Genomic DNA, 26,322 nt, shown 5'->3' with positions numbered 1-26,322 from the left:
CAAGCCATTGATATATGTGAGAAGAAAGCTCATCATGTCTGGAGTTCTGAGTGGACTACACTGCGTACTTGTTTGTGAGATTTTTGTTCTTTCCAAATTTTTTTAGGCAAGGATGACTGGTGGATGAAATAGTTCCTTGGGATTTAAATTCATTACTTTAGAAGGAAAAGTGTGACATTTTTCAAGCTCTTGGACAGGGATTTAGGCCACTGCTGACTGGTCTTTGCTTCACCTTTGCCAGCTTGCTAGCTCATAGCTTTGAGTAGGAGAATGAGAAAGTCAAAATGTTTGTCCACCACTATTTTACATTTTAGCAAATGCTCATAGTGCAAAACATCACCATGTCTGATCTCAGGAATACTATAATGAATGTCCTTGTTATTATAGTAGTTAGGGATCAGGCTAGTATGAGGCAGTCCTTTCTGCTATGCAGAAAAGCAGAAGAGTATATTGCTTGACATGAATGGAGGATGATTTTTAGATGCATTAAAAGAAAGACATTAATACATTGCCAAAAAAAGGGAAGATTCTTAATGCCTCTATTGTTAAGCAACCATTGTTACCCTGTATAAGCTCTTCTAGTCCAGACATTGCTTAAGGAGATGTATTCCATTTTTCTTCTGACACTTACATAATTATAGATTAGCCACCATCATCAAAGATCTGGTTTTTCATGTTCTCAACAGATTGTGAACGGGGCAAAAGAATCTGAGAGCAGAATAATGAAGTGAGCAGCTGAAAGGAATCACTTTTATGGTTAAGGAAAGGTGTTAGCTTCACTGAAGTGAATTCAGTGCCTTGCAGTTTCACCCTTTTCCTTCCTAAAGCTGATGTTTGAATCCCTTAGCTCTGTTCACACTGGTGCCTCACTTATGCCATGGTGAGGCTGTTCAGGGAACTTGCCTAGAAGAAAACTAATCACTAGTTTGCTGACTTAGATTTCTGTCATATTAGCATCCAAACTAACTCACTGAGCAGTGGTGATGGCATTAAAGATGGAGGAAAAACATCTGTTTGAGGGGGAAAGAAGGTACAGTGCTGTAGCAGCAATAACTTAGATCAGCTTAAGCTGTCATGGAGCTACGAGTAAAAGTAATGTCTATAAATCTTATGGGTCAAACAGGGATATTAAATGCAAAGTCAAGTCAATCAGTTTTGATGGAAATAAGAGTTATATTCACTTGAGTTCACAAAAACTAACTGAATTTCTGTCCTTTGGAAGACTGAAAGGCAACAGTGTTGTTTTGTTCATTTCTTCTGTAAAAAGTGGTAACACCAGGTTTTTAAAAAGAAAAATGTTTCTGTGAAGCAGACTATTCTAAAATCCATTTTAAAAATAATTTTTTCCCTTCCATTCATTAGGATTCAATTACTGGAGAAACTGTGGAACTTTTAGAGCCTTATTTGACTATGGAAGATTATAATCTTGAGACTGCTAAAAAAGTGTGTGGAAATGTAGCAGGTCTTTGCTCATGGACACAAGCAATGGCTTACTTCTATGGCATTAATAAAGAAGTTCTTCCTCTTAAGGTATTTCATATTACTAATTTTATTTTCTGAGGGGTGACTATAGCTGAGTGAAAAAACTGTGTTAATTTTGACTAAAACAAGATCATGAGTAACAAGAGATTCTTGTTCCTTCACATCCACTTGTGAAGTTGAGCACACAGAGGTTAAATGTGTCCTGGTAATTTTTTTCACTTTATACAGCTACCCTATGGTACATTTTTTACTTGTGTGAACACAGCCAGTTTTCAACACAGGTTCTTTACAGAGCCTGGCTACCTGCAAGTGGAACTTGCTGCTACTCTCTCTGCTCTCAGACTTGGTGCCAGACACTATGGTTTCAAGAAAACTTCTCCTCAGTCTGGGAAGGAGCACCCTCATTGTGGTCTTGGTAGAATCTAGGGGAGGAGACACTGTCCTTGGCACAGAAGTATTAATTAACGAATTTACCTGGAATTCAGCTCTCTAAGAAAATTTTGGAGTGTCAAACTGCCCCGTGAGAGTGTATATATAATAAACTAAGTAGTGACCTGGCATAGAATTCTGTTGTAACATTGAACTGCAGTGGAAAGGGATCAGCTACCATTGTCTGCATTTATACAGAGAGCTTCATTGTCTTGGAAATATGTCATTTATGAGCCTATTGAAAAAGAAAGGACTTTGAATATTTATATAGTGATTTATAGTCATTGCTTCTTCAGGGGATTTACGGCTCTTTTCTGAAGAAATACATTCAATCAGTTATGCTTCCACTGTACTTATGTTCAGTCTCCTATTGTATAAGTCACTGTATCAATGGTATATTCAAAACTCTTGGCATATTCTTTTAGTACATCTAGACAGATCTGATTCAAATTTGTTAAAAGCATGACATTTTTGATTCAAGTAACTGATAGAGAGGATTATATTTCTGTGATATATATATAGCAATTCCCCTTTCAAATAATGGGATGTTCACTAATGAAAACAGAATTTGAAATGTGGCTATTGAGAGCTATAAAAGAGAGCAAGACCGAGGGGAAATAGTGGCTTTATATGCAGATGTAACGCTGAAAGCTGCAAAAGTGCTCTTGCAGCTTATATTTGCATATATATATGACTTAAGCTAACGTATAAATTTAATGTTGTATTCAAGTATTTACATTCTTGTCACACTGTAGCTGATGAAAAACTGAACATGCATTTCTTGGCAAAGTGGTGCCTATTGTCAGCTATAGCAACAGTCACAAGTATTTTAAAATTGAAGATGTCAGAGGGAGGAAGTGTTTAAAGTATGCAAGAGATATTGCAAGAAGCATTGGAGTGAAGCTAAAAAAATAATTGAAAATAAATGTACAATTAAATTGCATTAGGTACTAGGGCAGGCTAAATCATCCAGTGCTAAAAGCAGGTTTACCGAATGAATTAATCAAGCTGCTTTATCCTAACTGCTATTCTAGGAGATAAATCCCCTTCGACACCTGCAAAATCCATCCAATATATTTTTAAATTGCATCTTAACTGAGACTCAGTGCCTCATTTGTTTTAAATGTGACAACTTGTGAAAGCTAATTAATAGTGAGTTATATTTTAGTAAATATAGTGTGCAAAAATTAACTCATTCCTAGAAATGGATATCTATGTTCTTTAGAAATATGATCTCCAGTCTAAGGGTCATTAATTAGAATCAAACACAAAGTATAACCAAATGTTGCCTGCAAACACTGTGCTGTGTGGTTGCTTAGCATACAGTGGTCACTGTGTGTGCACTCTGTCCGAGAAACCTTCAGCACAACCTTGAAATGTTCCTCTCAAGCTTGTTACCCAGTAAACAAACCTGCTGGATTAACCTGATAATTCTGAAACACCATCTGCTATTTATCCATTAGTTAAAAAATATAACAGCAGAAAGAAGAAGCCCTGGCTTTTGCTGTGGTTCTGTTAGCCTCCAATTAAAATACTCTGTATAGGGGTATAATTTCCCTTAGAGATGTCTCCAGTGATTTTAATTAAGTTCTCCTTAGGCTGTTATGATGTCAAGGGAAGTCTGTCTACGTTTACAAATTCTGTTTGATGTTGAGTATTGTCCCTGTCAAAGTGTTTTAAACAGGAGACTTTATTGCTTTTTCTGCTTTCACTTGTCTCCATGCTGAACTAAAAACCACAGAGGCAAGAAGAAGAAATCTTGCACCTGGGGAAGAGGTAACAGTCAAATAGCATAAAAATTTGATGGTTGTCCATTTAAATAAGTGTGCCTTTGTCAAGGTGCTGCCCACTGGGCAGGAAAACAAGCATTCAAGTCTGAATTCAAGGCCCACAGTAACTGCAGAAGGAAAGCGTATAGTCTAGGGGTGAAGGGGAGGATTAGATCACCTAACAAAATCAGTTGAAGTCAGGACATGTAACTGAACAGAAAAAATGGAGAATCTTGCAGTCGCTAGTAGAGGCTGTGAAAAGCAGGTAAGAGACATGATCTCTGAGCCTTTCAAAGGTTGCTTTAATCCCAAAGAATGGTCAGTGATAGGAATGAAACTGAGGCCAAGACTTTATTCGTGTCACTCTGCATGGATCTATTTACATGTGTATGTGCATGTGTATAATATTTTTAGATTGGTGAAATGAAAACATTGGGTTTGGAATGTTTGCTGAACCCATGTATGTGTTTGCCTCTCTTATAATGTTTCTCTAAATAATGATGAATGGAAAGTTACCATGATATTGAGGCTCTGAGAAAGCTGACAGAAAACCAATGGAATGGCTATGTGAAAAATCTGCAGTGATCTGGGACAGGAGCAGCTTGAGTTCTTAGCCAGATGTCATGTGCCCAGGACAAGACTGAAGCAAAATGCAGAGGTGTTCACCCAGCACATCTGCAGAGGCTCGTGAGCAGAGTGACAGTGTCCAAGCCTTCTGGCCTAGTCCAGCAGTAATGAATGCTCACGTAAGAACAGTGAATTTGGAAAGCTAAAATTCCTGAAACAAGAGACATGCTAGGAAAGCTCCAAATCTTCCTTACTTGTGGTGAACTACAAAATTTCAACCACTTTTTTTCTTATGGGTTCTCCTACTTCTAGTAACATTTCCTGAATTTACTGAGCAGCAGTTACTCTTCAGGGTGATCTGGCATCGGTCCGGGCATTATGTTCAGGAGCAGGAATAGCATTAAACGGAGTGATTTTTTTCTTTTATTGAAGGAGTTTTTATTTTCTTGGATGTGGATCAGATGTATTTGCTGCTTTGCAAATTTGATTTTGCAATAAATCAATGAGAAACTTATGGCAATGTCAATACAAATAAATTAAACAGTACTAGGGAGATTTTCTAGACATTGGAAAGTGATCATCCACACTGTTAAGCTGTTAGAATGATCCCTAGTGTGAATTTGGTGTTGGCTAGGCAGCTTTCTCAGTAATCTCAGAGCACCTTTCAGGAACTAGCTTAGTCAAAGGTCCATTTCCACAGGGCTGTTTGTGTGCAGCCATACTGTTGTAGAGGCTGGGAGAGCTTCATGTAAGCTGGTTTATGCTACTTAACCTCAGTGGCAGAGAAAAGTCCTGGGTATGTTTAATTTAACGGTACAGCTGTGGACTGTAATTATGTCTTTATTTATCCTGCTTTTATGGGAAATGCAAAAAGGTTAAAAGGGGCAGGATCATATCACCACCTGCTAAGAAGTCTTCTCTGAGGCATCTTGGAAGAAGGAAAAATGGCTGTTTAACAATTTAGTCTGTGGCACAGGTACCGACTCTGTACTTGCTCCGTGCAGACCAATGCAGAGAGCAGGTAGAGGGCCTGGCTGGAGCAGATGATGTGAGGATTGACTGTGATGTTCCCCACAATGGCAAGGAAAGGCTGAAGCTGCTGCTGTCACAAGCCTAGACATGTTCTGGTGTAGCCTCCCCTCTCCGGGAGTGCAGATAAGAGTGTGGATCTCATGTGTTGAATCCTCATGATTCATTCACATAAAATCCATTTATTCAGGTATTCACACTGCATCCAACTGGAAAAAATGTGAATCCTTGCTTTGCAGCATGACTCAGTGATGAAATGAAGAGTGTCAAGCTTGTTCACACAGCAATGCCACTAATAATAGAAGGGCTACGGTAGTTCTTTGTGGTTGGGAGACACATTTCCTTCCTGCCTGTAACTGGCTGGAAAATTTTGTATGAAGCTGCTCGTGACTTTAACAGCCTTCTTCTGCAGAAGATTCTCCTTGGCAGCAGAACTTGCTTCCTGACAAAGCTCTGCACAGGAAGCTGCCAGCCAACCTGCCAGTGATGTCAATACTAAAGCTGTGTTTGTACCCATGTAATTTTGAAAATTTGAGTTGGAAAGAAAGATAGGGAGAGAGCAAATAGTGATGATTTCATAGGAGAATTTGAAGCAAGTAGTCTTTCTGCGTTTGGGAATCACATAGGCTGGTGATTCTAGTATGTTAGCAGTCACTCTTGTGCAGTCAGCCATCATTCATCACATATGATTAAGCAGCCTACAAATCAAACTAATCCCAAAATGTATTACTGCTTTGTTATGATTAACCTATAATTGGCTGAAAACTTTGGTTAAATTGTCTGTAAAATAATTTCTTAATATAAGTAATTTTCTAGAGATCCCATAAAGCCTTGTATGAATAATTTTGTTGCTTTCTTTTCATGTTAGAATACAATATAGTTTTTCTTTTTAGTTACCTCAAGTATTTTCTCATTGTCTCTGCACCTTCAAAGCTGGTAGCCTTTTAAGAGCTTTTAAGAACTGGGAAGTCTGTTTTATCAATCTGTTGCACCTTTCTGGGTAGTTTACTGCTGCACAGAGATCTGTTTTTTGTTTACATATCATTGCTCATATGTACTGGGAATTCAGATGGCCATCCTTTTCCATTGAGGTTCACATCCTGCTGTGATAAACGTCAGGGTGAAATATGAATCCACATGGCCAGGTGTAAGTTCTCTGCTGTTCCAGCTGTTCCATCTCAGCTGTTCTTCCCAGCTCTCCAAGGATCTTGTTCCCTGTGTACCCTCACTATTTGCCTGCTATGGGTGAAGCAACATGTCATAACTTTGTTTTACTCCCATTTTTAACCCTCACAGAGTTTAAGGCCTGACAACAGATGCCTTAATAAGGTAACTTCTTTAATAAGACAGAATAATTAAAGGAGTTTACAATGGCTTGGATGACCAAAAGAGACAGTTTTCTCTTCACGGACAGGATCTGCTCTGTGCACCATGCCATAGGAAAATCTACCCAGGCTCTGTCTGATGCTGCATGAATGGGGGGTGCCCAGCATCTGTGCAGATGTAAGATTTACTCACTATGTTCCTCTTTTTATTATGGATCTTTTAAAAGCAGTTATCTTATTAAGCCATTTGTTGTCAGGCCTCTCCTATTAAGATAACAAAAAAAAAACCAACCCTGCACTGTCTCTTTCTCTCTTTCTCCTCACCCTCCCCACCTCTGTCCTGGTGCAGAACACAGTAACACTACATCACCTATTCAAGACTCCTTTACTGTTTCAACTGCTGGTAGTCCAAGATTCACTAAAAAATAACAGCAGTGGTTCTGAAATCTGCCTAGCTGGGTCTTAACAAGACTCACTGATTTAACAGTGTTTATCTCTAGAAGGTGTTGTTTAATGTACTCTTTAATAAATAGTGAAGCAAAAATACTTCAGCGTTCTTAAATGATGGAAATTTTATGAGCAGCCATTTTGCTGGCTTATATCCATTTTAATTTTTATCTGTAGGATCTGTCAACAGAAACAGTAGCTACAGTAAATGTTGTGTTGTTTTTTTTTTTCCCTGACAGTGATATTCTCTAGATGTGTAACTCATGAAGTGATACTACCATGTTGATTAGTACATATGTGCTTCTCTAATTCTCTGCTCACAGACCTGTCTTTTGAAATACACCAGACTTCATGCTGCATTTTTCATCAAAATATGATTGTGGCTCCTCTCTCTCTGTTTTTGGTTTGTTTTTTTTTGTTTGTTTGTTTGTTTGTTTTCTATGCAAAGCAAGAAGAATTTGCTGATTTTAGCATATTTTCATAAGAATTAAATCTATATTTTTAGTAAACATCTAATGTAAAAACCCAACCCATGGTTATACTGTTTTAGTACTAAGAGTCACCCCAGAAATTCCTTGTGCTGTTACTCTTCCCTTGTGATGTAATATGAGTGTCAAGTTTCATATTTGTAATAAAACAGTTTTTACATATTCTTGATTTCCATCTTTATAACTCTTATGGCAGAAAAAATAGAAATATGGTACATTATATTTAAACCACTATTTTAAATATTCAGAGTAAATGGAAGCAACCTTCATCTGTAAGTGTGAATTTCATAAAGACTTTGTCAGTCTCTAATCCTTTGCAAACACTCGGAGTTCACAGAATACTGTTTTTTTCCCCCCTGTTAGGAATATACAGGTTAAGAGGCCATGTTTAAAAGACTGGGCAACTCATCAATCAAATTTATATAGAGATGTGAGAAAAGTCTCTAGAGTTTTAGTTTCCAGAGGAGGAAAAATATATTTGTTATATTTTTATTGTAGAAGTAATTGATGGGAAAAGAGAAGAGTAGTTTCCATTACCGTTATTATTTTTTTATAATCCATAATATAATCCAATCTTAATTTTCTTTTGCATTCAGAATATATTACAGAAAACATTGTATGGGCTGCCTCATATATGTAGTATACAGGTATTTCAAGTATACTATGATTTCAAATCATTGATCATTGTGTGATCAATAGATCATTCTGAAAAGCGTGTTAAAACATTTTAAGATTTTATTTAATAACTTTAATGTTATGCTTCTGTTCCAGTTTTAGCTTGAAAAGTGAAAAAGGAAAAAATCTGCTGCCATCTTAAAGATGTATTATATTTTTAAGTACCCAATACAGTACATGTGCCATTAAATGAGTGTCATTTGCTCTTGCCAAATAAAAGGTGTTAACTACTCTTTACTTTTAAATGTTTGTAGGCAAATTTAGCCCTGCAAGAGGGAAGACTTGCAGCTGCCCAAATAGAACTGAATAATGCACAAATTCAGCTGGATGAGAAGCAAATGGAACTGGATCAAGTACAAGCCCTGTATGATAGTGCTATGAAAGAGAAGCAGGCCTTACTTGATGATGCTGAAGCATGCAGAAAGAAGATGAACAATGCCACAGCTCTGATTGAAGGATTAGGTGGAGAAAAGGTACTAGCACATATGTTTCCAGCAAAAAGTAGGTGCTTGGTTTTGAGAATACTCCATAACGTTCATTAGTAGTGCTCAAGAAATTCAAGGCATGGTGGCATCTCGATATCATATGACCCATTATTTTAGGTTTATGTATTTTTTTTTAATTGAATTTAATGTACCTAATGATGTAAACCAATTTCTTGTGTTAATTCTTCTGTATGGAGATTTATGTCATATCATACAGCACATATTGGGATAAAGTTCACATTTAAAGCCAAGGAGCCAAATTCCTTTTAGCTTTAGTAAGAAGAAGAATTAGGCTTAACCTAAATAATTGCCCTAAAATATTTATAAGAAGGATTACTCTTTTTTTCTCACCAAGTATACAAGAATAGGAATTTGAAGCCTGACTAATTTCCTGAATTATATTTGAAGTTCAGATTTCTACTGGAGCCTTTTACAGAATTACGAGCTAATCATTTTCCTCTGCACTGAGCTTGAAACTTACCTTTCCTGTGCAGATTTTTCTGGCTTCAGCCTGGAGGTTTCCAGAGGAAGCAGGATACTCTTTCCTTCTCATCTGATTATTTGCTTTGATCATTCCTTGGTTGATTTCACAGAGTCAAAATTGATGAGAGCTTTGACTTCAACCATGGCATCCTGCGAGGCCAGGGCTTTACCATTTGTTTGCATAGCTGTACTTCAAAATATATCAATCCAAAATGTTAGATGTTTTATCGTATTTTTCAGTGAATTTCTAAATCTAAGAGCAACACCAAAACAGGAAGTTACAGTGCCTTATTGGGGGTTTTCAGAAGCTTTGTGCTATGAGTTCTTGTAAGATCTGTTCTACTTTTGAAAATTCAGACAAAAAATTAAAGACTATATATGTTACTTGGAGCCTAGGGCAAAACTGACTCTGGGTTAAATGTGTGTTTTCTAAGCTTAAAACATGTAGGTCCTGACCAGGATTGCATGCAGAGTAATTGAAATGGAACAGAAATCTGAAGAGAAAGGAATAAGTAGAATTCAAAAACTATGTTCAGAAAATCACAGAATCATGGAATAGTTGAGATTGTAATGGATCTCTGGAGACCATCTAACCCAACTCCTCTTCACTCAATGCAAGGTCAAATAGGATACGTTGCTCAGGGCATTGTCCAGCTGGGTTTTGAATACGTCCAAAGATGGAGACTCCACAACCTCTCTTGGCAACCTGTTCCAGTCCTTGACCACTCTCACTGTAAAAAAGCTTTTTGAGTGTTTAATTTTAATTTATTGTGTTTCAATTTGCACCCACTTGTTCTTTTAATGGGTACCACTGAAAAGAGTTTGGCACTATCTTCTTTGCACCCGCTCATCAGATATTTTTATGCATTAACAAAGTTCCCCCTACACTTCTGATTTCAAGGCTAAACAGTCTCAATTCTCTCAGCCATGACTGCCCGTGACCTTTGCATCCCTGACCAGCTCTTTGAAAGTCTGAGGCTCAGCAAACCGCCTTCCCTCATTAGATCATCAGGTGCCTGTGTTTTTTGCCAGTACACTCCTTAAAACCTCCTGGAATGCTTGTGTCTTGCTGTGTTGTCCCTTCAGAAAACAAAGGGCTTAAAGTCCCCCATGTACAAAGGGCTTAAAGTCCCCCATGTAGACCAGCACCTGTAAATGTGAGGCTTCTTCCCATTGTCTGAAAAAGACCTCAACTACTTCTTGCTACTCACATTGTCTCCAACAGATGCACAGAACATTTCTCACATTAGTCTGCCCTCTAATCCTAACCAAAAAGCTCTCAGCTCTCTCACTGTCCATCCCAGAGGGTCACATGCAAACTCCACGCATCTGCTCTCTCACGTGAAGGAAAATCCCCTTCTCATCTTCCCAGCCTGTCCTGTATACAGCCTGTATACACCCATTGCAGCACTCCAGTTGTGGAAGCCTACACACCATGTCCACATAATCTCCATGACATCAACTCTGCAACCACACGCAGGCCTCTAATTCCTCGTTTGCTCACCATGCTGTGCACATTAGTGTACAAGCACTTCAGAGAGGTGCCCAGCTGGGCTAATTTCCCAGAAACAGCATGAAAGCTGTTCTCAGTGTTCTGTCTGGTAGACACTTCTTTGCTTATGTGGATATGTGTGTGGTTGAAATGCTGGGGTTTGAACCCCAAGCCCCAAATTAAGGTTGACATATGGGTGATTCCCACAGCCCTTCATAAAGAGGTGGTGAGTTTGCCTTATAGCTTCCCCCCAGGGTGCGGCCGGCCCTGCAGGGAGAGCCAGAAGGGAAATGAGCCCCAGGGGTCCCGCAGTGAGTTGACAAAGGTCAGGTGTCTGCTTGGGGATAAAAGCTGGGACCACTTGCAGGGAGTCAGGAGTGTCTGTCTGTGGAGTGCACTCCACAGAGCGTCCTGGTTCAGGGCAGACCTCCTGACTCTCCCTGGAGCTGGGCCCTGGTCTGTTTAGGCCTTTGCAAACGCGGGCGGAGTGTGTGAGAGTTGCCATGTGGGCACCTTTATCGTATAATTTTCGCTTTCTGGTCTGGCTGTTTCCCATGCCAACTCTGGGCAACCTTGGGTCTCTGTTTGTACCACCTGTTGTGGGCCGAGTTACGTCTTTTGTGGGATCATTGGGGGTGGCGTCAATTATATACGAGCTGGTTGACCTGTTTGTACCCCCAGCAGTCATTCATGTTCCGACGTTTTTGCTTACAATACAGTCTGTATATTGGTTTCGCTTCCTGCTGGCTGTATCATTCTTGCTGGACCTGGTCGTTGCCAGAACAGTGGTGGTCCTCCATTAGCCCTGTTTTATTGATTACAAGGTTCCTACTCTCCATATGACCCCACAGTTTTTGTTTGCCAGCTCAGTCCTCCACATGCTCATGTGATTGTTGGTCATCCTTTCCTTCCAAATTTGTTCATTCTTTAAAGCACCTCTTACCAGTTTGGCCAGCTTATTGCCAAAAATGAATGATTTAAAGCCAAAAATACTCCTAGCTGATGAACAATTATTTACCAGAAAGAAATAAATTCTTAAGTTAGATGTTTATGTTAGTTTTGTGCCTGCTTAATCTAACTTCTTTATAATATTTTACATACAGCTTCGCTGGACAGCAAGCAGCAAAAACTTTCAAGATCAAATTATTAATTTAGTGGGAAATGTTCTTCTGGCCACTGGATTTCTGTCTTACTCTGGACCTTTCAATCAGGAGTACCGGAATTTGCTGCTCCGATTGTGGAAGAAAGAGCTGGACAACAGCAAGATTCCATGCAGTAATGTAAGTGTTCGTGCTGGGTCCTGACCTTAGAAAGGTCAGGCCTTCCAGAGAAATAATGTGCAGAGCATTCCGTCCCAGAAAAGTACGTAACTGGAAGCTTATATACAGGCTGTCACATTCCATCAGATTTTTAATAAATAAAAATTGTGAACAGTTGACAGGTGAACTTCCAGCACAATATGTTTTAAGATCTCTTTATACTGTCATGCGTTGGAAGATTTGTATATAGGCCATAGCTCTGGCAAATCTGGGAGAAAGATGCTGTCTGAGGTCAGCTGCCCTGGGAGGAAATTATATAATATAGGAAATGAAGTAAAATTTACCACCTCGGAATAGTTTTACCTTATCATAAGAGGTTCTATCAGGAAGTTTCACTTTTCCCCCATATAGCTGATATTTTTTTGTAAATACCATGTTGTGTCCATAATTTCAGTCATAAAGTCAAGCACATCAGCTACATCAAGCATTTAGTGAGAGTGGAAAAATATGTATATTGAAGACAACACCACCTGTAATTGTCCTCCTCAACATTTTAAGTTATCCCCTTAGAAGTAATAATTTGTGAATGTATGTTTAAGAATACCACCCCACATCTGGTATTGCAGTCCCCCTATAGTTTTCCAGTCAGTCTTTGAAGCAGCAGGTGCCATGTTAAGCCCCCAGGGTAAGTTGGATGGGAGTTATGCCCCAACCAAATTCGAGGGATCCAGCAAGATTTACCCTGTTTTCACTTTTACCATCTACAGTCTCATGTGCTGCCACTAAAAATCTGTTCTCTCTAGATAACCACTTTTCACTCAAAACTACAAATCTAGAATATAAAGGGTGAATTTGAGTGAAAGTTTTTTTCCTATATTTTGTATTTCTTACATATTACATGATAAATTCTTTAACCTGCTGTGTTTAATATATTCAGTTTTGAACACAACAAGCTAGTCTCGGAATAAAAATTTCCATTATTTTCATTTAGGATTACTTATGTACAACATTTTAATAATCTAGATTTGCTAGAAAGTATCTGTAAAAAATTGAACTAACCAGTTTTTAAAAATGCTTCATAGTTTTATTCTTATTGTAGCTTAAGTCTTGCTTCATAAAAATATTCTTACACCCAATTATAGGAAAGACCGCTGCACATTTTGAACCAGCAAATAGCACCTCAGCACCTCCGTGTATTTTCAGTTAATATCCTCCTATCATACCCTCTGCTGTGTACGTGCAACATTTAATTTAGTTTAATATTAAGTGTCTTGTTGAAATGATTAAGTTAAATAAAACCTGGCTTTTGTAAAGCTAGGTTTACACCACTGCAGCTTGCTCCAGTCTAATCTCTTAAATCCATGTACATTTGTCAGCAGTGAGGCTGTTCTCAGAAAGCCTGACATTACAATTCTACTCAAATTTCTGAAGCCTATGCACACAGAGGTGGCCTAAAATGCAGCAGAGCTAAGGTCCCATCTTCCAGCTTCGGTTCCCTGCCACATACACTACTGGGGTTAAAGTGAGCAGCCTCTATGCTGGGACTATGGTACAGTGCAGGTTCCTTTACAGAAATCTTGTTCTTTTACCTCTGTCTGCCTCAGGAGTGCCAGACCTGGCAACTCTCTGGTGCATAAGCTTTGCTCATGGCCAGCAGGAGCTTTGTTCATATTCCATGACTTCAAGCAGATTTGTCTAATATTTGTGCTTGGACCTGGAAGACATATTCATGCTGAAGGAAGAATTTAGGCTATGCAATTAAAACTATCCTTCTGAGCAATTTGTCTGTGTTGTCTTCCACTTGATGTTGTGAATAACTGTGTACATTTTCTCCACCAGTAAAGACTGGAGAAATAGTTCGGGGAGTCTCTCTTACTCTCAGTACGGGAGTGGAAGCATTGAGCCCAAATGGCTCATCTCTTCATCTGTCAAAGCCTTTGAGAGAGCAGGTGCTGCTGGAAAGTGCTGGGAGCAAGTGAGCAACCTGTGTGCAGCTGTGGCTGAAGGTAGATAGTATCCCTGCTGCATCTTCTTTTCAGGCTCTAGGGGCATTTGACACTTAAAACCTTTATTAGGGAGAGCTCTTTGCCGTGAGAAGTTTCTCATGAAGTTCATCTCATAGAAGTTACTTGTGAATCTTTTTTTTTATGTGAAGTGGTTCATAATGCCTTTTGTAACAGTGATTAACCTTGACCTGACAGAGTGAACCTAACAGCCCAGCCCAATCTATGCTGTGACTGACAATGATTAATGATTCTGACTTGCCCAGCAAAGCTCTTTCAAAGCTCCCCATGATAAGTAATATAGAAAGCCAAGATGGATTTGTTAATAAAGTACCAGTAGTAATTCAGTCTTAGGCAAGATTCTTTACCAGTGTGATATGGGAGCTATCCCACATATATTCACCCCAGGGATGCTCTTTCTCAAATTCAGTGTACAAAATGTTCTTAAAAGCTCCTTACCTTGGGGAATATCTGTCAAGATGCTTACCATTTAATGATAAGAACTGAGATGTATAATGTCCTTAGAAAGCAAGAGATAACTAAAATTCTGCCTCTGTGAAGATGTTCTAACAACATTATTACTCAGCTGCATCTTTCAAAATTAGAGGAACACTTTTTGATTGATTCTGTGTTATCTTTTTTCCTGTAGACAGGTTAGACACAAAATGCCATGATTAATGAGTTTCAAACCATAATTACCATTCTTTTTAGATAGCTGCTGTTCAAGAAAGGATTCTGATTTCGATGCTAGTGTATGGAAGAGACCTTTAATTTTTTTTTTTCCAGTGAATTAAGTACTCACAAGAGGTGGCATATGGGCTTCTCTTGGTACTTCACACCACAGGAAAGAGAGCAGCTTTGCAGTTCAAGCAAAAGGCTTGACATCTGCCTTTGTCACAGACTAACCAGCTGTGGGTGTATGAGTCATTTAGGCAGAGCAATTTAAAGAGAGCTGTTTAAAATTAGCTATCCATCTATATAGTTAAGCATTTAAATTAACTAAGTTTCAGAGTTGCAGAGTGACTGACACTTCCTGCTGCAGTAAGAAAAATTTCAAAGACCCTGTTTATCTGCTTAAGGAGCTAAATCAGGGCTTAGGTTCCAATTGCTGAAAATTTTGACTTTGCTGTCCTTTTCACAAGTGGAAATTGGATTCTCAAAGTTTGTTTGTCTTCTGAGAGTGGTTTGTATTGCTTTATTCAGATTCTTCAATAATCAGAGCAGTACAAAACTCAAAGGGATAAAAAAAGCTTCTGAGTCTTGCAACCACTGGCATCACTAACTCTCATGATTGTATCACAAGTCTCACGGTATTTGAAATTTTGCTTTAGGCTTCAGATGCTTAATTGTGTGATTTTTGCAGGAGTTGCAGGCTTTTTGTTTCTTTTTAAACATATTGTTTCCAGAGAAAGCTTACAAATAGGAATTCTTCAGTGAAAACTCTAAGGAGCAGATTTTTTAAAATATATTCCATTTTATTCTGTTTAAACTCACCTCGTTATTAAAGCTGTTTTTCTAATTTGAAGAGCTTGGTTCATGATTTTAAGCACTGTTTTCTTTGCATACACATTCTTGAGAGGCTAGTCACTGTTCCAGGTTGAGCGATGTGTGGAAATCAAACTTTAGGAAAATATATGAGCTGGGAAGAGTTCTAACCATAGGAACATCTTTCCATGATAGTTCATGGTTACTGATCCATAGCAGATCTCTCCTTTCTTCTCTGAGTCTCCCACAAACTATCTTGTATTCATATAGACACTTGGAGGGCACATTACAACTTTATAACAGGAGGAAGCTCTTGTGACCAACATGACCCTTTCTCTTGAGCTAGCAAGAAAAGACTTTTCCCATACCAAGACAAACTTGTCATTAGATATTGAAGTGGCTTCAGAGTTTCTCTGACACTCTTTGATGGACATCAAAGCCTCAATAGAAATCGCTTTCATTATTTCCCAACTTCAATCATTTAGGCACTGAACTTTAAAGAAAGGAAACAATAAGTAGTAACTACCAAATACATTCTATTATGCATTAGGATCAGAATAAAAAGAAAAAAACTTATATCAGACATTCCACTATAACTCCTCTAACTGGTGATAGTTTTGTAATTGTGTATTTTCTATTAGGACCTGAACCTTACTGGTATGCTTGTTGACAATGCTACAGTGGGTGAATGGAACCTCCAGGGTCTTCCAAATGATGATCTTTCAGTTCAGAATGGCATCATTGTCACAAAAGCATCTCGATATCCTTTGCTGATTGATCCGCAAGGTCAAGGAAAGGTCTGGATTAAAAATAAGGAAAAGAATAATGGACTCCAGGTAAATAGTTCATTGAATATTTTTTATCTGTGTGTCATTTCACCTCATAGTTAGAAATGCAAACTCATTTTTCTGTCATCATACTTTTGCCATGTGTAATTTAAATCTAAGGTTTATGATATACGGTTAGGGAGAAATTAAAACAAGACTGATGCAAAATCTGTGACCTATCTGTGTCAGAGTGAAATGGCTTGTACTGCTTTGTTGTCTCCCAGAAATACAGTTTCAAGAGCAAATTGGAATTATATGTTATGCCATATGTATTTTTATGATGAATCTTTTAATTACTTGTCATAGAGAAAGAGAAACATAGAGGGAAGTGAATGGATTGAAAAATTAAGACCAGAGAAGGTCAAGCAGTTGGTGCTCTATGGCAATAGCATTTTAGGGTAAGCATTTTAAGAAGAAAATAGGGAAAGGAAAAAGGTAGGAACTGGAAAAAGATTTTTTTGAGGCATATCAAACCCAAAGCCCAAATTTAGGCTGCATCTTGATGATTAAATACATGTGACAAAAATATTTATTGCTTAATTTATTCACCCTTCTCACTTTCTACCTAGCACTGCACCCTGCTTGGGATCTGGGTTTTCTATTTAATGCAAAACTTTCTTTTTTTTTCCCCCTTCCGATCAGCCTACCCTCCATGCTTTCTTTCACCAATAAGGATTAGATATGTTATGATGAAGGTCTAAACACATGATACATTTTCAGGCCAGACTGAGCACAATACTGAAGAGTTAGTTGTTAATCAATGAAGTCTATCCTACAACTGTAGAGTATCACATAATTACCATGATATACTATCTTCACTCAAAATGAGAGTGATGGATGAGAAAAAGAAACTGAGAGTGAAGGTAAGGATGATGACATCCAGAGAGCTGATGGCATCATGGTGATATGGTTAGCTAAATCCTTAGCCTTCTGGACCTTGACCTAGATTTCTATTTCCTAGCACTGTTAAAAAAGGCCCAACATTCAATCCTACACCAGATCCAGATTCTGATAAGTTGAATGTTCTCAAAAAAAAGATGTAGAAATGGGAAGTATTGACTGAGAAGATACAGAAAAGTAATGTACAACATTCAAAGATCTGGGAAGAAAACAGTTGTCTTTATTAAAAAGATGATCACAGAATCACAGAATGGCAGGGGTTGGAAGGGAACTCTGGAGATCATCTAGTCCAACCCTCTTACCAAAGCAGGTTCACCTAGGGCAGGTTACACAGGAATGCGTCCAGGTGTGTTTAGAAAGTCTCCAGAGAAGGAGACTCCACAATCTCTCTTGGGAAGCCTGTTCCAGTGCTCCATCACCCTCACAGTAAAGAAGTTTTTCCTGATGTTGAGGTGGAACTTCCTGTGTTCCAGTTTGTGCCTGTTGCCCCTCATCATATTGCTGGGCACCACTGAAAAGAGACCGGCCCCACCCTCTTGAGACCCACCCTTCATATATCTATAAACATTTATAAGATCCCCTTTCAGCCTTCTCTCCTCCAGGCTAAACAGACCTACGTCCCTCAGCCTTTCCTTGTAAGAGAGATGTTCCAGTACCTTAATCATCTCTGTAGCCCTCAGCCATATTCTCTCCAGTAGTTCTCTGTCTCCCTTGAACTAGGAGGCCAGAATTGGACACAGTACTCCAGATGTGGCCTCACTGGGGCAGAGTAGAGGGTGGGGGAGATCATTCCTCAACCTACTGGTCACACTCTTCTGAATACACCCCAGGATACCACTGGCTTTCATGGCCACAAGGGCACTGCTGTTTCATGGTTAACTTGTTGTCCACCAAGACTCCCAGGTCCTTCTCCGTGGAGCTGCTTTCCAGTAGGTCACCCCCCAGCCTGTACTGGTGCATGGGGTAAATCCTCCCCAGGTGCAGGGCTCTACACATATCTTTGTTGAATTTCATTATGTTCCTTTCCACCAAACACTCCAGCCTGTCCAAGTCTCACTGAATGGCAGCACAGCCTTCTGGTGCATCAACCACTCCAAGTTTTGTATCCTCAGCAAACTTGCTGAGGGTGCACTCCATCCCTTCATCCAGGTCATTTGATGAAAATGTTGAACAAGACTGGACCCAGTACTGACCCCTGGGGAACGCCACTAGCAGCAGGCCTCCAAGTGGACTCTGCACCTCTGATCACCACCCTCTGACCTCTGTTGTTTAGCCAGTTCTCAATCCATCTCACAGTCCACTCATCTAATCCGCACTTCCTAAGCTTACCTATGAGGATGTCATGTGACAGTATCAAAAGCCTCACTAAAGTCAAGGTAGACAACATCCACTGCTCTCCCTTCATCTATTCAGCCAGTCACACCATCATAGAAGGCTATCAGATTAGTTAAATATGATTTCCCCTTGCTGAATCTATGCGGATAACTTTCTTTCCCCCCATGTGGTTGGGGATGACCTACAGAATGAGCTGTCTCATCACCTTTCCAGGGATGGAGGTGAGGCTGACTGGTCTGCAATTTCCCGGGTCCTTGTTCTTGCCCTTTTTGAAGTGACAATGAGTGACATTGGCTTTCCTCCAGTCCTCAGGCATCTCTCCTATTCTCCATGATCTTCCAAAAATCATGGAGAATGGCATAACAACATCAGCCAGCTCCCTCAGCACTTGTAGGTGGATCCATCAGAACCCATGGATTTGTAAGTGCTCACTTTGCCCAAATGATCCTTAACCCAAAGCTCATCAACCAGTGGAGAGTCTTCCTTCCTCCAGACTTTCTCTCTGACCTTCAGGGACTGGGATTCCTGAGGGCTGGTCTTAGCAGTAAAGACTGAAACAAAGGAGGCACTCAGTAATCTCACCTTCTCTGTAGTCTCTGTCACCAGGACTCCCATCTCATTCAGCAGTAGGCCCACATTTTCCCTAATCTTCCTTTTTCTACTTGTTGTCTTTCACATCCTTGGCCAGCTTTAATTCCAAGAGGACCTTGGCCTTCCTTGTTTCATACCTGCCTACCCTGAAAATGTTCCTATAATCCTCCCAAGTGGCCAGTACCTTTTTCCACATACTGTAAACTTGTTGCTTCCATATGAGTTTTTCCAGCAGCTCCTTGCTCATCCATGCAGGCCTCCTGCTTTTTCTACTTGATATTTTACTCAAAGGAATGCACATATCTTTATCTTGGCGGGTGGTGCTTGAATGTTAACCCGCTCTCTTGGGATCTCCTACCTTCTAGAGTCCTAGCCCATGGGATTCCTCCAAGTAGGTCTTTGAAGAGGGTAGAGTTATCTCTCCCGAAGTCCAGGGTTGCAGTCGTACTTATTGGCATGCTCCTTCCTCATTTGATATGGTTCTCCATCACCCCATGGTCACTACAGCCGAGGCTGACCCAAAACTTTATGTCTCTAGCCAGACCTTCTTTGTTCATTAGTACAAGGTGCAGCAGCATATTTCTGCCCATTGGTTTCTCCACCACCTGCATCAGGAAGTTATCATCAATGCACTGCAGGAACCTCCTGGACAGTGCGTGTCTAACTGTGTGGCCTTTCCAGCAAAACTCAGGGTGACTGAAGTCACCCATGAGCACCAGGGCATGTGATCTTGAGGCTACTTCTAAGGCCTCATTGACTTCCTTTTTCTGCTCTAGTGGCCTGTAGCAAATGCCCACAACAGTGTTGCCCATATTACCCTGCCCCTTAATTCTTATCCATATGCTTTCAACATGTTCTTCACCAACCCCCATCACCCCCGCTCCCCCAGGTACAGCTCAATACATTCCAGTTGCTCGCTCACATAAAGAGCAGCTCCACACCTCACCTTGCTTTCTTGTCTTTCCTAAAAAGTACCTAGCCATCCATGACGCTGCTGCAGTCATGCGAGCTATCCCCCTGTGTCTCCATAAATGCAATGAGATCATGGCCCTGTGACTGCACCCAGATCTCTAGTTCTTCCTGTTTGTTCCCCATGCTGTGTGTGCTGGCGTACAGACATTTCAGAGGCTTAATTGAGTGAGAAGGTGTCTCTGGACAGAAGAGGAACCATCATAGAGATACCCAGCCTTGAGGTGGTTGGCCTTCTTGCTTGGAAGGTAGCTAAGGAGCATTTGTTGCTGATTGATCATACTGACCACGCTCCCCAGCTGGGTGCGATGGCATGAGCATTGCCATCCTGGACCCCACCTTCTGCGTCCTTCAGTTTAAAGCGCTCCTGACTAAGCTGGCCATCCTACTGCCTAAGTTACCCTTGCCTCTTCAAGACAAGCATATTCCATCCCACCCTAGCAGGTTATAATCATCAAAGATTGTTCCATGTCATAAAACTCAAACCCTTCACGATGGCACAAGCTACATAACCAAGTTCTCCTAAAACATATGAACTGTTTTCACAGAATTTGGGCATTTTTGTGACTGGCCAGCCTCCAGGTGGCTGCTCTCACCGTGTACTGGTGTGCACATCACATGTGCACCAAAGCCGGGACTGGGGGACGGAGGTGGAAATACCATTTCCTCTTTCCCCATGGTTCATATACTATACGTGGTGATGACGTTTGACTGATAAGCCCCCAAAAAATGTCTACTGGGCTTGTCTTGTGATCAGTATGTGTAGATATCCAGCTTTTGAAATTTGTGAATCCTAATGGGACTTAACCACTGAGCTGCTGACTACTTTTAAAACTTACATGGCTTTAAATATACACAGGCGCAACCTCAAAATGCAGAGGAAGCTTTCCTGATGAAAATTCAGTCAGTTATGGGCTGTTAGATATCCTAGCTCAGGTGTCTGCTGTGTTAAAAAAATCTGAGTTCTCCCCCTGTAAAGTCCAAGAGGAACAATGTTATGCCAAGACTCTAACTACCCATTTGTTTAGGTCATGTCTCTATATCTGGGATATTGTAATTTGCTATGGTCTTTTTAGAGTTATACTGTTGGGTCGCTAAGACACTAACTTCATCCCTTAGATTCATTTGGACTAAAAATGTAGGCAGCATGCTGTTTTGGTGGATACACATATGCCCACATTATGACAAAGCTAAAAGCACAGAGAGAAGGAACATTGTATTAATTTTTAAATAATATACTGTTTTAAGACTGTGTAATGGGCCTCTAGATGTTTTAATTATACCTTTTTCGACGAGCACTGCCTGCAAGACAAGGATTTATTTTAAAAATGTGTCTATCCTAGGGTTTTTTTTTTCTGATAAAAAACCACCACAAACCCATGGATTAACAGATGCCTGGAAAGGCTATTCAATTATCATCTCAAAGGCTTATGTTAAATTTATTAAATTTAAGTAAGTGAAAAGGAGTCTGTGTGATTTTTAGAAATTTTAAGACTTTATATTATGAAATTGGAACTAAATTGGAAATTCAACATCTGGTGTGAGACCAGGCCTCCTGTGTAGCACTGCTTCCCTGTCTGAACCCTGTAAATACTTCCCCGCTTCGCATTAGTGTTCTGAGCATAAAACTATTTGTATTTAAAAGGTATTAAGATCCTACATTGATTAGATAGCGATGTAGATAAGTAAATAGATACCAGTAAAGAAGAACATTATTTGATTCCCTTTAATGCAAAACTTCCATTCATTTCAGCAGAGATGACTGTTGGTCCCTAAAATGTAATTATTTCTGTAGAAAATTATCCCAGGATAAGTATGATTTTTGAAAGTTGCAGTAGGTTTGATACTGTTTTCTGCGTGCTTGAAAATGCATGCTATATTGTGAACCAATCTCCCCAGGTTACATCTATGAACCACAAGTTCTTCAGAAGTCATATAGAAGACTGCCTGTCCCTTGGTCGACCTTTGTTAATAGAAGATGTTGGAGAGGAACTCGATCCTGCTCTTGATAACATCTTGGAAAAAAATTTCATAAAATCTGGTTCAGGACACAAAGTAAGACACATTGTGAACATGAAAGTAAAAAGCAGCAGGACAGATGCTGGGTATCTAGTATTGAGAATACTGCTGAGATTCACACCTTTGCAAAATGTAGAAAAATGAGCAGTGAACTCATGGGGTTGTTGTTTTTTTTTCACCCTTTAAGCAGAAAATTTCAAGAGTGAAAATGAAAATGTAAAAAAAGAGTTAATCTATTTTTCACTGGATAAAATAACTTTTTTTTTTCTGAATTCAGCTTTTGAAAATTGAGTAATATGCTTTATTTTCAGGTGAAAGTAGGTGACAAAGAGGTAGATCTGATGAAGGGGTTTACCCTTTATATGACAACAAAATTGGCTAATCCTGCCTATACTCCAGAAATTAGTGCAAGAACAACAGTCATTGACTTTACTGTTACTATGAAAGGTCTGGAAGATCAGCTCCTTGGCCGTGTCATCCTCACAGAAAAACAGGTACCTAGTAGTTTGCACTGTTTGTATAGAGGGAATGTGTGCTCAGTATCTGCATCATAAGTGGATATATTCTATGTCTTCGGTGAAATTAAATGTAAGAATAAAAATGTGAATGAAAGTTTAAGGGATTGTGCAGTTGCTGAAGACAATGTGGAGCTGAGTTTTAATTGCATGGAAGGACCTAAAAGTTTATTTTAGTATCTGGCCTTGGAAAGAAAAGAAAGCAAATTATTCATTAAAAATACATCACAGGCATATACATGACATACATAAAGCATCTTTATTCCTTCATATATAGCAAAGCCTCCTTGTTCAGTCAGAAACCTCTTTTATTTCTGAATTCTTTTTTAAACTTAATTTGAATTACATGAAACAAATGCTTATGAACTTGAACTACTTTTGCCAGCTAGGCTCTACTGTGCTAGGAGATATGAGATTTTTAAGGAGCCCTGAACTTGAACTTGACTCTGCCCTTATTAAAATTTCTGTTGATTATGTGGAAACAAACATAAGGAAGAAAATCCTCTCTCAGGAGCTTTTCAGAAGTTTTATTTCATAATACCAAATCTGAGACATCCTCCAAAATGCTTTAAATCCTAGATTGTTCTTATTTCTTTTTGTGTGATGTAATTTAATGATCTGGTTATCAAAAAAAACTTAGGAGTTAATTCATCATAGTCACTGGGGACAAAAGTGGTTTTTTTACTGTGGCAGTCATACCAATGAATACATGAATGCTGTGGTCCCATTACATTCAAATGACATATTTGCTTGCTTTGTCACTAAAGTGAAAGCACAGAAGTTGTATTTCACATCAGATTGAATGACCTATTTATTTCAAATTGAACATTTCATAATTGTGTCTTCTTTATGAGAGAAGTAACAAAGCTAAAAGGCTTGGATTAGCAGAGCTGCTGCTTTGAATAAGAACTCAGTAGTCTTACTCATGTGAAAGCAGTTCCCTACCTACAGGAACTAGTTCCTGCTTCTTTGACTTCCCAAAGCGTGTTCTAACCAGTGTGCTTTAATGGTGCTGTCACTTCCTCTGGCCAACACCTTTCCACTTTGCTCAAACAAGCATTCGCTGAAATAAGGACTGTAATCTAAGTGCCCTTCAGTCTGACAGTCACAACCAGAGGCTAGAAAAGTCGTTGCTATGCCCAAACTTCCTGGGAATTGTTCCATGAAAAATAGAAAAGCTACTGAGGAAAAGCCATCCACTGGCAGAGTGGGACAAATGCTAGGGATGCAAAACTTTTAATCTTTACTTCAGGAGATATATGTTTCTATAAGCAAAATTGAAAAGCAGCAGAATGAGTGGCTGGGACTGGGTAACTAAACCTCAGATGAGGGATAGAGGTTCAAATTGAGATAAAAGTGAAATTTGTTTCTTGTGACCTACATAGAAGCTTCTCCTTCTAATCTCTCAAATAAAAAGAGGTATGCACTCACATCTCCCCACACACAGATGCTCTCACTCTGTGTTTTTTTGCCTATACAAGATTGTTAGAGAATTAATATTGAAAGTGTGTAGCAAAACCTAGACTCTGCTTTGGAGCAAAAATATACTCACTAAAAAAATATTCTTTCAGTGCTGTGTATCAGCTGAAGAGAGCTGCAAGGGTAGCTGGTTAGTATGAGCACTGCTTGCTGCACAGGGACATGGCTGCAGGTGATCAATGTTTATTAAACTTCTTGACTTGAACAGATATGAAGAAATCATGGTTGTTCTGTCTCAATAAGAGATGAATGTCCTGTTGTAGATAGCCAGAGCCAATGGAGCTTGGACAAATGTAGTTCAAAGAAAGGACAGAGCATGAACAGAGAATCTGAAGAATAGGTTTTCTATTACAAGAAGACAAGTTTATGATCACTGAGCTAAAGTAATAGATTAAAGGAACCAAGACATTCTTAAAGATTGCTGTAGTGATCGATGAAATATATGATCAAAGAAATGTTTATACTTCTTAGCTTTAAGGGTTGCTCCTGTAACTATATGGAAAAAAAAAAATCTTTATCAGTATCTTTTTGTACTTTGATAATGAAGTTGCTGCCACTATTTGTGTTCAGAACAGGTATTTTTTTTTAATGTTACAAATGCAGCTGTGAAATCCTCTGGCACACAAAAGCCTGGCATCTGGTCTACTTGCTAAGTTTTATGAAAGATACTTCACAAGCTTACAACTAGAATGGATGAGGTGCATTGTTCTTAAACTAAGCACATTCTTAAGTAGAATGTAAGCATGTTCTTAAATGCATGTTTGAGTGTTCTGTGGAACGACTCCTTTTGTGTGACTCTTATCTTTTTTGCATTAATGGTAATGAAAGAGGAGAAAATGCAGAAAATTTGAAGCTGAATGACTAGTGCTTACATCATTCTCCTCTATTAGGATGCAGTTATTATAGCTTCCACAGACCTACATTAAATAGGCCTGAAATATATTGCAAACAGGGTTCCAAATAGGAAGTTTGTGAGAATAAAGAAATGTATCATTTCTTTGAAATAAAGGAGAACCTCTCCTGTACTGCAGAACTCTGTAAATCTCCTTTTTTCTAATTTGGCATGTTGACAAGAATGAAAATAAACTGAAGCCATAAGTGTAGGTAGACTAGTATTATTAACTACCCTTTTCTTACAGGGAGGTTGATTTGGCTGATCAAATAAAGGTAGGCAGCAGGGATATCTCTGAGCTGTGTTAGACTGTGTGTTATAAAAATCAGATTACACTTGACACTGTGTTGACTTGTCTGTCATTATTCCCTTGCCGTTGTCTTTCTTGTAGAAAAATCATAAAAATTCCATATGACATAATAATTGTCAAATTTCCTATTTTATAAGCAGCAGAGAAGTGTATCTTGCAAAGTCACAGAATCATAGAAATTAGAAATAGAAAGGGTCATCCAGTCAACTTCCCTAACAATTTACAATCCATTCATACCATATATCTTTCAGTCCTTTATCTGATTTAATTTTTAGTAGTTAATGCAATATGGCTTTTAGCACTTCCCATTGGAAACTAGTTTTAGTGCTTTGTGAATGTTACTATGAGGAAGCTTTTTCTGGTAATTTGGGTGTGTTTTCACTCCTAATTATCCTAAAATAATTAAATAAATGCAGTACAGATATAAATTATTTTCGTATATAATATTTCTCTTTTATAGAAAATCAGCAAAGCCCCCAATGTATTATGCCTGAAATCATGTTTTCTGTGTCATTGTAAGGAATCCTTCTTTGAATTAGTCTTAAATATTCTAAGGAAAATTTCTGAATACAGGAACTAGAGGCGGAAAGAGTCAAACTGATGGAAGAAGTGACATCTAACAAGAGGAAAATGCAGGAGCTTGAAGACAATCTTCTCTTCTCTCTGACCAGTACGGAGGGCTCGCTGGTTGAAGATGAATCTCTCATAGAGGTCCTAAGAATCACTAAAACAACAGCAGAAGAGGTGAATTTTGAACGTATTGGTGATACATTTTGTAATTGTAATTTAAACATTGTTTGTAGACAGATTTTTTTCTGGGTTTTTTTTTTTTTTTTTTCCATTCGAACCACTATATGACATCTGACTTCTTAACAAGTAAATCGTAAAAACAGTATGATTTTTTCTTCATAAAATGTTACAAAAAGAAACTCTTACCTGGATATTGCTTTATATTCCAGGTATACTTTGCAGGTGTAAGTTTGAATCAATTCCTTTTATGCTTCATGTTTGAACACATGAAGATACAATGTCTGTATTGAAACACTGACAGAGGGAAGTAAAGCTTG

The 26,322-nt window shown here is 39.0% G+C and overlaps 1 protein-coding gene across 1 annotated transcript in view; it reads left to right on the top strand.

The window, feature by feature from the left end:
• The window catches only part of LOC103781634 (dynein heavy chain 5, axonemal-like), a 162,369-nt gene that overhangs the window by 94,046 nt on the left and 42,001 nt on the right, over positions 1-26,322 (top strand). Inside the window, 7 exon segments of the mRNA XM_008949354.1 lie at positions 1,363-1,530; positions 8,466-8,684; positions 11,775-11,951; positions 16,060-16,254; positions 21,940-22,095; positions 22,371-22,553; positions 25,829-25,999. Of these exon segments, the coding sequence (XP_008947602.1) occupies positions 1,363-1,530; positions 8,466-8,684; positions 11,775-11,951; positions 16,060-16,254; positions 21,940-22,095; positions 22,371-22,553; positions 25,829-25,999 (1,269 nt within the window).

This window comes from Merops nubicus, unplaced genomic scaffold, assembly GCF_000691845.1.
Source record: "Merops nubicus isolate BGI_N331 unplaced genomic scaffold, ASM69184v1 scaffold501, whole genome shotgun sequence".
NCBI classification, from domain to species: domain Eukaryota; kingdom Metazoa; phylum Chordata; class Aves; order Coraciiformes; family Meropidae; genus Merops; species Merops nubicus.
This window is presented reverse-complemented; position numbering and strand designations above follow the sequence as displayed.